The following is an 11,920-nucleotide window of genomic DNA, read 5'->3' on the forward strand; positions in this document are numbered from 1 at the left end:
AGGTACCATCGTACACGCAAGTTAAAAAATAATATAAAGTAAAAAATAAAAAAAATTATTCATACTCACCTCTCCGGCGGCCCCCGGTCTCCTCCCGGCGGCGATCCTCTCTCCTCAGCGGCCCGTGGTGTACTGGCGGGACCTGCGGTGATGTCATTTAATCAGCTGATGGTCACGCGACCATCACCTGACCGCTGACGTCGCTTGACCATCAGCTGACTAAATGACGTCACAGCAGGTCCTGCCAGTACACTGCGGGCCCCCGAGGAGAGAGGATCGCCACCTGGAGGAGACCGGGGGCCGCTGGAGAGGTGAGTATAAGGTTTTTTTTTTCTTTTTACTTTTTAATTCTTTTTTTTTAGTATAGATGCACCATTTGAAAGCAGAACTCTCCTCATAAGTTGGTCACACAATATAAATCCATGCCAGTTGCATGGATTTATATTGTGTGACCAACTTATTGTCAAGCACTTTTCCAAATGCATTTGAGTGATGCTCAAAATCGCTTGGAAAACCACTTGAAAAAACGCATGCATAAACGCATGTAAAATCCGCATGCGTTTTTTCTGCCAGGGAGAGGAAAAAACACTCAGGACATTTCTGCTTCAAATCTGCATCGTGGGCACACAGCCTTAAACTTGAGCCATGTATGAGGGAGTCGGAGTCATGGAGTCGGTGACATGGAAAGTGAGGAGTCTTAGTCGGAGGTTTGGCTTACCGACTCCACAGCCCTGCTTCCCATATCTAGCGTGACACTGGGACACTGAATTCAACAATGTTTCACTTTTTTGGCTGTGTGCTGTTGTTTACTTACAATGAAGGTTTTATCACTAGGAGATTATCAGCAGTGAGTAAGCACTGTTCTAACTCCGCCCCCCTTCTCTGATAGCTCACGATCAATAAGCTATGTACATAGGGAGCCAGGTGTGGGCGGGGCCAGCTTTCTGAGTTCTACTTCATCCTGCATCTAAAAACTCTGATTGTGTGACAACTGCTGCACAAAGTAAACTAAGTGATACATCTTTGGAATCAGGGTATCTTGCCCTATATTATTTTACTCTTAAATTAAATAGCAAAAACCTGCTGATTCCCTTTAAAACAAAGCTAAGTGTTTGCTTTACCATTTTCCAATTAAAACATAACGTAAAGGGGTCCTTAGGAACAGGTTTATTTATTCGGCCGTGCGACCATCTTAAATGACTTGTATTGTGTACAAGGGCACATGTACTATGGGGCCTAGACCAGGCTACTGGTATCCCATATTTTGATAGATGATGGGAAGTTATGTAGAGATCCCATCTCCACAGGCCCTACAAACAATTTGATAGAAAATTAGTTATTTTTTCTTGAAAATGAATCGGGCAATCAAACACCATGACCCTGAGTCATCAAGATTTGTGTTGTTCATGCCAGTCTTGATGAGGGGGCATGCTGGAGTCAAAGGTGCCGGATTAAGATTCATCATGCCTCTTGGTGAATCAGGCACTTCTGAAAGTTGATGTGCACCTTGCCAGAAATCTTATTCAGGGACTGGAGTAAGATCTCTAGAGTAAGGAATGCCACAGCTCATCAAGAATGAGACAAACTGTGGTGTTAGGCCCCCATACCGCCTGGCGAAACTGGCATGAAAACTCCAGAAGTTGCAATTTTTTTGCGCAACCTCCAGTTGCGTAAATGTTTTGCGACTTATCAAAATGTTTTTTTTTACCAGATTTCTGTTTAAAATACTTTGTTGAATTGGGGCTCCTCTCTCTTTTAAGGGGAGGGTAGTAGTGTTTGCCAGCACTAAAAGGGGAAACCTATTTTAGTTTTTGATATAGATCTCCTTCTTCCGTCTGGAGTTATGGACCAGGTGTAATGGATTGTGAGGCCATACAGAGTACAGTCTCTTTTTATAGGTTAGTAGGTTAGCATACCTGTATGATGAATAGTTCTACAAGTCCCAACTGGGGGTTTGTTACGTGCCCTCAAGATATCTAAAGCAGTGGCTTGAACATGTCATTCTTTCCTTAGGTCTAGAGGCTTGCTGTAACAGAAATATAGAACGGCCCAGGGCAGAAATCTTGGGAGTGGTTGTACAATGAGTGTAGTAGTCTCCTGCCCAGACTTGTATTGACAGAGATCGTCTACATTAATGTAAAGGATATTTCCCTGTGACTGTACATTTCTTACTTTATTTTAAAGAGCAATGCCAAATGTTTTAAAGCCTTTGCATTATACACATCTGATGGAGCAGTGATCAACTCTAATCCAACCGGACAGCCATGGTTTATGGAGCTGGTGAATCACCCCTGCTATTATGGGGGCTGGTTTATTAGTGTGGATTTACCCATTGTATCACCTGCCTGAATATAACAAAACCGTTTGTTAAATGAATAAATATCAATCATGTAATCATTGGTCAAATAATGTAAAAATTACATTAAGCAATGTTGTATACTATTTCATATACCTCTCTTTTTATAGCTATCGTAATAGTGAGAAGTAGGATTACCATTATCCAATGTACACAAGGGACAGGTTTGCTGTGAATTTTACTTGTGGATTATTTTTATAAATATTTTTTATTTGCTCTCTCAAATAAAATATAACCGAGAGAATACAAGAAGAAATTGGAAACTTATTAACGATATACTTCACTTTCACAAGGATAGTACTTATCAGATGGTCATAAGTATAGACTAGCGTCAGTGTCGTATCATCACACATTCTTCCTTAGAAAAAATCTTTAACTAATATGTAAACTAATCGAACCATCCCCGTATAAGGGAATCACTTACCTGAATCCTTTTATGTGTGATTTTTATTTTAAAGCTTATGGGACATAAGTTACTTTATTGTGTTGAGCGTCATTCACAATTAAAATATTTTGGTTCTGTGCAGCTTTGCCGGCGCGCACAGCGTCTACTGTGTGGTGTGATGCTGCTTTCCCGGTGTAAACATCTGTTGACATGGACAGACCGGCCACATGATAGGACCACCGATCCATAACGTTTTACTGATCGCCTGACGTTTAAAGGGTCTCTGTCAGGTGATTTTTGTGTAGCATACTAATAGTATCTTGAAATAGGGCTTGGGCAGCCCTTTCAGAATATGTAACGTTTATTGCTGTACCTTACCCGATTGACTCTTGCTGTAAGCTCTGGACAATTCATAGTCGCACGCCAGCTAGTGAAGCGTATGTAAATCCGAAATGAATATTCAACCCTACAGCTTCCACATCTATATGAGATCACCCGGCAAAACTGCACAGAAAAGGTCAAACAAACCCTTTTGCAAACAGTTCTCTGTTTATACAAATATTTCAGTTTATAATGCATTGCATTGGTTTTCCATCCAGTACCTCTCTATTATAGGCACAGTCCCTTTTACGTTGGCATGACTGTCATCAATATTGCAGCAAATCAGGAAAGCCCACCCAGAAGAACGTGTCTGGGAGTAACCGAGTGTGCCATGCTAATGGAGTGATCTACTACCCGCAAGTGAGTTACAAGAATTGTTATGTCATGTATGGTATTATTATCCAATTATACTATTCAAATATTGGCTGTCTAAATATCCCTACCCTCCAGTATACTGGGAGCTAAATTGAGGAATCCCATTCTTAATTTTGACTTGAAGGGAACCTGTAATTTGATTTATGCTGCACAAACCACGGGCAGTATGAATCTGAGCCTTGCTACACAATTAATACCAGGTATATTTTTATCTTAAACTTTCTGGCTTTTCGGAGAAAGCATAGTTTAATGATTTGACTTCTCCCCGCAACAGAGATTGACAAGTCTCTCATGATGTACACACATTGAAGAGAGCTATCATTCAAACTTTTAACTTTGCAGTAAGTAATAAAAATGCCTTAAAACATTCTCTCTCTCTCATTATTCTGGCATTTGGCAAATATTAAAAATGATGGTAATCCTAATTGACCTAAAACGGGAAAGGTTAATTCTGATTTCATGTCAGATATTGGGAAAAAAGTGCATATGTGTCTTTTTATATCCTGTATGTAAACTTCTGGTTTCAACTGTATATTCTCCCAGTATTTCACAGGCATGTCTAAATGTTGTTGAGCAAACTTTAAACGCACTTGAACATGCTTTTTGTTCCACAGAGGAGTCTTACATGATGAGCATGCATACAGGCCATGGAGGTTGAGTGCATTACTTATAGCTTTGTTTGAAACAATTGTACCTGCTGATTCAAGGTCTTTCTGTAGCTTTCCACAGGTGGTCCTTGACTCTTGGACAACTCTTCTGATAATTCTTTTCACTTCTCTGTATGAATTCTTGTGGGAGCACCTGGTCATGGCTGGTTTATGGTGAAATGATGTCCTTTCCACTTCTGTATTATGGCCCCAACAGTTCTCTCTGGAACCTTCAGTAGTTTAGAAATTCTTCTGTCAATTCCTTTAATATGTTTTGCAATAATAAGGATGCAGAGGTCTTGAGACCGTTCACTGGTTTTACCAATTCTGAAATGTTTCTTATGTGGCACCTTGGTAATGAGACACCTTTTTATAGGCCATCAGTTGAACCACCTGATACTATATTTCACTAAGTGGCAGGATTGCTGTCTGATTACTGATAGATTTCAGTTGGTGTCAGGACTTTCCATGGCTTATTGCACCTCTCTTTCTTCATTTGTTCAATACATTTTTCCTGTGCCATTTCTCCTTATTACACATAACTTATTTACATCTAGGGTTTGATATCTTTCCCTGTGTGGATTGGATGGATTGTTACCGACATCTGGGGAGAATTTCATGTCAATTGCACCTTTAGAAATATATTCACTTATAAAATTGGGGACGTGTTTAATACTTTTTCCTGTGTAATTCTCATTATTACACATAACTTAATTTATGGACATCATGGTTTGATTTCTTTACCTGTGTGGATTTGATGAGTTGATACCTGCCTCTGGTGAGAATTTCCTGTTAATTGCACTTTTAGAAATATACTTAGAAAATTGGTAATGTGTTCAATACTTCTTTCACCGGCTGTATATACTTCCTTTTTTAAATATTTTTACTAAACATTTTACAGATGATTACAACCACGGGGAACATTTCCCCCAAACAGAACCGATACCCAAGCAGAAATAGGATTAATACCCCCCACCCCCACACACACACCCTTCCAAACCCCAAATCTGGAAAGCATTTTTAACATATTTAATACAGAAGCATAATAAAGCATAGTGACATTCCCCAGTATGCAGGTACTACCACAAAAAATTCCCACTGAGTCAGCGCATATACAAAAGTTGTTCACTATCCAGCAAATGTCTATTCATGCTCTATAATTCATACATTTTCCATTAATAGAATTCTCAATTGTAATCCAGGGGGTCTCGCACTCCACTCCCTTTCTCTGACATAAACATTAACACATTACCACTAGAGGATTTCTTTTGTATTGTTTGTTTTGAAATGAGATTTATAGGATTTTCTGTACATTTTTCATCAACGATCTTGCTGTTAACATTATACCTATAGTGGTTCTGGTCTCTTGTATCCATTTCATGCAGCATTTAGTCTGTTGTAATTTGGAAATGTATAGTTAAAGTGAAAGGGCGCCAGCTGACAAAGAAGAAGCCACTCAGCGGACCTGTAAGAAATCTCTACACAATGTACATTACATGGGCTTGTTGCCCCATAGGCATACCAAGCTATGAACGTAGGTTGGATCTTTAGTATGTGAGTTGGTGAATGGACTGAATACTTATAATCCATATTTCTTCTATTTTATCATATATTTTATAATGTACTAGGTGTCACCAGTGGTTATTACACTTGTTTCCAGCAAAAACCGCTGCCTGCTTGTTCATCAGAAGACCTTCCCAGCCGGGTTGTACACTGCGCTGGCGGGCTTCTGTGAGATTGGTAAGCATTTATCCAATATCCACAATACATATTCATTTTATAGCCCAGACTTTTAGCTAATTGACACATTTATTGGACTAATTCAATTGTGATAAATGCAAACGTGAACCCGTTTGCTATAAGCACTTTTCTGTTGCCTTGTTACATAACCCCGCTATTACCTATATATAGTATTTAAAAAAGAAGGTTGCGTAATCATTACTGATGGCAGTCTTCCTCAGTTTCCTGCGCCGCTTTAGACCTCTCTACAGCTTTGCCGCTTCACACAGCGTCTGTTGTGTGGAGCGGTGCTGCTTTCCCAGTGTAAGGCCACGGCCCCACTATCAGTATTTGGTCAGTATTTGGTCAGTATTTTTTCTCAGGAGTTGGAGCCAAAACCACGTGAGGAACAATCAGAGAAAAGGTACAATAGAAACAAGTCACCAATTCTGCATTTATCACCCACTCCTGGTTTTGGCTCCCACTCCTGAGAAAAAATATTCATCGAATACTGATAGTGGGGCCATGGCCAGAGTCTGAGATTCAGGATAATGCTCCATAGACTTACATTGGGAAAGTGACTTCCAGTCCACACGTAAACTCCTGTGTGATCGGCAGATTTCAGGTGACACGGGCTTGAAGAGGACTGGAGCGGTGCTGTAATCGGGGGAAGACTGCGATCGGTAAGTAGATAAATACCTCAATACATACATAATTAGGACGGATTAGGGAATAAAAATTGTGATAAGACTTCTTCTTTAAGAAGCAAAATATGAGCTTTCTTGTTCATGTTAGGTTGTGTTCACAACTCCATTGATGGCTTCCACCTGCAGCTTCCATCTGAATCCTTGAGAACCGGGGTTCAGATGTGTCCCTAAAATGGCCATTTATTACAATTAAACAAGGAGAGTTCAAATAGACTTCCCTTTTGCACCTTGCGTCTTCTTAGAGGGGCACAAGAACTTAGTTGACTATGATCTTGTGCCCCTCTGAAAAGATGAACACCACCACAAAGGAGTACTAGTGGAGTCCATTTGTGTCACTGTAATGAATGGCCATGTCAGGGGCACGTCTGAATACCCCCACCCCTAGAGTATGTTTATATACACACAGATTTGCCGCATATTTTTTACACCGCCTATCAGTACCAAAATGTGCAGCAAAATCGGCAAATGCTCTATGCGTATTTTACTTCAGGTTTTGTTTGCATTTGCCTCAGATTTCATACTTTTCAGTGCAAAGTATTGACTTGCTGCTGATATTTTAAACTGCACCATATGTCACTTTCTGCAATTCTGATGAATTAGATGGGTGGGCTTAGCCATGCCTAATCCATACTTTATCCATTTTGGCGAAACTGGCCAGGACTGCTGTGAGAACGCCAAGTCACAAAATTTTTGTGCAAGTTCGAGTTTTGTGATATCTGAAAGTGCTTTATGTCAGAAAACTGTCAAACTCCTCCATGAATCTGGCCGTACATCTTATCAAGATGAAACTGTATTTAGAAGTGAAATATTGGTCTTAGTTTTAAGGAGATAAGCTTCTAAAATCTGAATTTTCATTGTTGGTTGGCTTCTCCCAAAATTTAGGGGAGACTGTGGAGGAGACAGTTCGGAGAGAAGTAGCAGAAGAAGTTGGTGTGGTGGTGGATACTGTCAGATATTCTGGATCCCAGCACTGGCCAATTCCTAGCAGTTCACTAATGCTGGCATGTCAGGCCACAGCCAAGGATGATGAGGTATCAACTATCTGGCTTAGGTCTCATACAGACGTCCAATTTTCGCATACGAGTGCCATCTGTGGTTTTTACGGATAGCACTTGTATGTGTCATAGTACATGGGACTACTTACATGTCCGTAATTTTTCAAGGACCGAGTGGTTCACAGAAAAAAAGTGGAGACATGTCCTATTTTTATCCGAGGGTTGATTCAAAGTCGGCAGTGCAAGTCTATGGGTTCGTGGAAAAATCCATGAATGGATGGCATCCGAGTGCAGTCCGATTTTCACTTTCTATCACATAGCAGAAGGTGGAGAAACTTTTTTTTCCTCCATGTATGAGAAAAACGAATGACACTTGGACCACACTCTCATCAAAGTCTGATCAAATTAATCGGTCCTTATTTCTCGTATATGTGAGAAAAACGGACATCTGAATGAGGCCTTATTTTTACGAAATTATGCCATTGAGTGTATTACTTGTACTTTAACTGGTGATGCATTGTGTGATTGCACTGTTTTGTATCTACTGTATTTCTACAACACTGCAAGTTTCCTCAAAAATCAGCTCCCAAAATGCTTAAAAAGGGATATTCTCAAGTTATTAAATTACTTTAATTAGTTAGAGAGCATGAAAATAAGTAAGTTTGTAATTGACTTGCTTTTTCTATGTGCTGTCATTCTCCTGCAATACAAATTTTTATCTTACATAGGGTACAGCTGGTTTTCATGGAGATCGGGCACCTGTGCCTGCCCAGACAATGGCTTAGTGTGCACAGTAGCTACATTCCAGGAGAGGGGTTAACAAGTCAGCTCTATCCAGCCCATATATTTCTATATAGCAGTTAACGTCTCCCCTGCCTTAAAGCTCCTGACAAGCTACTGTTACAAATCTTGCAAAATTACTAGCCTGCAGCATCGGCTTTTACTAGAGTGGTTCTCCTAATCACGGCTCTTACAAAGCTGCGCACTTGTTCAAGGGACCTGTAATCTCTGTGTAAATACAGTGATGGCAGTGTGGACTAGCTGAATGGGTTACAGTGCTGGGCTTTTTAGTTTTACTAATACACAGCAGAACTGTGACTCAAGGAGGAGAGCCGGCCATGCCAGAAACCAAGAAGTCAGGAAACTGGGAAGCTGTGTGCTGCTCAAAGAAAACTTGAGAATAACCCTTGAAATTTTATATGGATGCATATCTGGGATTGGTTGTCCCAGAACTTGTTAAACATGGTGGAGGCTGATGTACTGACAAATTTATCTCCAACAGCTCAATATCAACAAAGGAGAAATAGAAGAGGCCCGATGGTTCACCCTGGAAGAAGTGATTGAAGCGCTGGGAGTAAATATGTTGCCTTCTAAATTACCAGATGGGACTTTGCCAGTCTGGGTTCCTCCAAAGTTTGCAATAGCTCATCAGCTTATACAAGAATGGGTACAAGAACAGAAATCCCTACATAGTAGTTAACGCTTGTTGGACTCAAACAACTTTTAAAATTAAAGGGGCTTTCTATTTTAAGAAAAGTGAACCCCAAACTTTTTTAAACATAAGAATCAGAGTAGGTACTCACTTCACGTCCAGCGCCGGCTCTCAGCTGTTGCACCAGTGACGTCACGTTGACAGTGTGCATCACCACTGCAGCCAAGCACTTAGCTCGGTGACTTGTGCAGCCTACATCATTAGAGCTGCTGAGCTTAGTGATTGACTGCAGAAGTGATGTTAGCAGTCGATGTCATGTCACCGCTGCAGCCAAAACACTGAGGCCCTGATTCATCAAGAGTGGCTAAGTTCACACTGGTCTTGGAGAGTTATAATGGAGTCAGATGATCCAGGCATATACCTCCTCTTAGGCTGCGTGCCGACGATGTGTTTTTGGTGAGTTTTTGACACTGCGTCTTACAGGTCCAGCAAAGTGGCTGGGATTTCTAGAAATCTTATGCCCACTGTGTTTTTTTTTTATTACTCTGCGTAAACTAACCTGCAGGGTGCGTTTCAGATCCGCAACGTGTCAATTTCTCTTGCGGGTTTGCTGAGTTTTATGTGGACATTTTTCCTATAGACTTGCAGTAGATGCAGAAAATTCACAGGCAAGAAACGCACATGCGGTTTTAGTAAGGTTCCTCAAGAGAAATGCATCAAAAACGCATGTAATCCGCACCAAAGTATATTGATAAAGTTTAGTAAAAGCCAAATACCAGGAACTATAAAAAACAAAGCCGCTTTCTAAAAACATGACATCCGAAAAAGAGGCAAAAACCCGCAGTGTCAAAAATCACATGAGAAAAAAGTAATAAACCCCCCCCCCCCCCACAAATAAGCCAATTTACTTAAAACATGCAGAAATTCTGCAACATCAAAAACTCACCAAAAGCGGATCGTGGGAACGTACCCTTACTGAATCAGGAACGTCTAATAAGTGGTGTGCACCCCACCACAAATCTTCATACGGTGACGGATTGGAGTAATACTTTTGGCTTAAGGAACGCCTCAGCTCAACATGAGTTAGACGAGCTGTGGCGTCCCACCCCATCTCTGCCCACTTTGGTAAAGCTGGGCAAAACTGCTGTGAAAACGACAAAAGTCACATCAATTTTGAGCAGTTACCCATTGCGCAAAAAAAAAAAAAAAGTGACCTTTTAAAAGTGATATATGTTGGATTTCTAACAAACTCTGATGAATCGAAGCCTGAGACTAGAGAAGTGGCGGAGAACTGACACTGGACTCAGGGAGGATGAATACCTGCTCTATTTTGTTATACTACGTATATAAAAGAGTTTGAGGTCCACTTTGCTTAAAATGGAAAGCCCCTTAAACTGGAATGCGAGCTGTTCTATACAGAGACTTTCCCTATATTGCCATAGTGCCACTTTCTGTATGGTTTGAGGGTTCTATTGCAGAGTGGACAGCGAGGTTACTATATGCCTATTAATTCTTAAACTTATTATAAAATGTAACATTGTATTATCTCCTGTGGGCAGGCTAATATTCCTTTAGGCCAGGTTCACTCTACATGTTTGTGTACTGGTTTCTTAACACATAATTGAGAGATGTATTTAACTTTTTAAAACGCAGATTTATAGAGCAAGATGCAACCACTGAGCAACATGCGGGATTTCATTTAATTGGCTAAATTAATTGTCTGATTTCTAGTAAGATTAGTTTCAAGTAGCGGCCACGTGCCCTTGATGCGGCTCTGAGCCCCCTCCATCAAAGATGCAGCAGCTTTTAAAGAGATTGTTAGGCTATGTGCCCACGTTGCATTTATGAAGCAGAAAATTTCTGCTGCATAAATGCAAGTCCTCTCCCGGAAAAACGCATGCGGAATTCCGCACGCGTTTATCGCGCATTTTTCGCGCGTTTATCACGCGTTTTCCACATGCGGAATTGCCTTGCGTTTTTTATGCATTGGACAAAGGCAATTCCGCTTGCGGAAACGCAAAATTAATTGACATGCTGCGGATTTTTGAACGCGGCATAAACGCTGCGGAAAAATCCGCAGCATGTGCATAGAACTTGCGGAATCCCATTGGGGACCATGGGGTGCGGATATACATGCGTTTTTCAAGCGTTTACGCTGCGGAAATTCCGCAGCATATACGCTTGAAAAATGCTACGTGGGCACACAGCCTTAGAAGGTTTTGCTATTAAATGTCCATCCAATTTCTAACAGTCAGCACTAAATTGACATTTTCATGGTGGAGCTGGGCTTTAGGCCACATCACCACAGTGCAGAATCTGCTATGCAACAATACCTACATTATACAGTTACATAAACAAGATACTAATGACCATGGAGATTTTGATCTCCAGTGTTTTTTTTTTTTTTTTTTTTACTTTATCCAACAAGGAAGACATCCATGCACGCCAGGGGCAGAGTGGTACATGCCCTCATACATATTAGCTGAAAGTCATCAGAACCAGATTTCGGTTGGTTCGGCCAATGTGTATGGGGGCCTCCTGACTCTTCCCTAACAGATGGTGTCTGGGGAGAGAAGAATTGGGCAGGTGGAATTGCAACTTCTGATCAGATTTGTCTTTGTGTGAAAGAAGCTGCTGCAAGCATTATCCCTGTGCATGAACATGAACTTTCGGCCAAGTGCTAGTTTTTGTTTTTTTTTAGAGGGGGGGGGGGGTGTGACGTCATCTGTCCTGTCTTGTATGGGCAAAAAACAAAACAAAAAAAACCACCACCACACACACTTGGAGGCTATGACTTATTTGGATCTGCTGGTGATGGACAAAATGTTACTGTATTAATTAAATTATATATTTGAATTGTAGATTACTGGAACTTATTAGGATATACCTGGTCAGAGACAGGTTGTATATCAGTGGTTGTGAT

At 40.8% G+C, this 11,920-nt stretch overlaps 1 protein-coding gene across 1 annotated transcript in view; it reads left to right on the top strand.

Moving 5' to 3' along the window:
• NUDT13 (nudix hydrolase 13) overlaps positions 1–11,417 on the top strand; it is an 81,695-nt gene extending 70,278 nt beyond the window's left edge. The window contains exons 6-9 of the mRNA XM_073685663.1: positions 3,357–3,482; positions 5,773–5,884; positions 7,453–7,601; positions 8,848–11,417. Of these exons, the coding sequence (XP_073541764.1) occupies positions 3,357–3,482; positions 5,773–5,884; positions 7,453–7,601; positions 8,848–9,045 (585 nt within the window). The 3' untranslated portion in view covers positions 9,046–11,417. The remainder of the gene's footprint in view (positions 1–3,356; positions 3,483–5,772; positions 5,885–7,452; positions 7,602–8,847) is intronic.
• Positions 11,418–11,920: the final 503 nt, after the last annotated feature.

Source organism: Phyllobates terribilis, unplaced genomic scaffold (assembly GCF_046119375.1).
Source record: "Phyllobates terribilis strain yellow unplaced genomic scaffold, ASM4611937v1 Scaffold_5__5_contigs__length_657084704, whole genome shotgun sequence".
In the NCBI taxonomy this organism is placed as follows: domain Eukaryota; kingdom Metazoa; phylum Chordata; class Amphibia; order Anura; family Dendrobatidae; genus Phyllobates; species Phyllobates terribilis.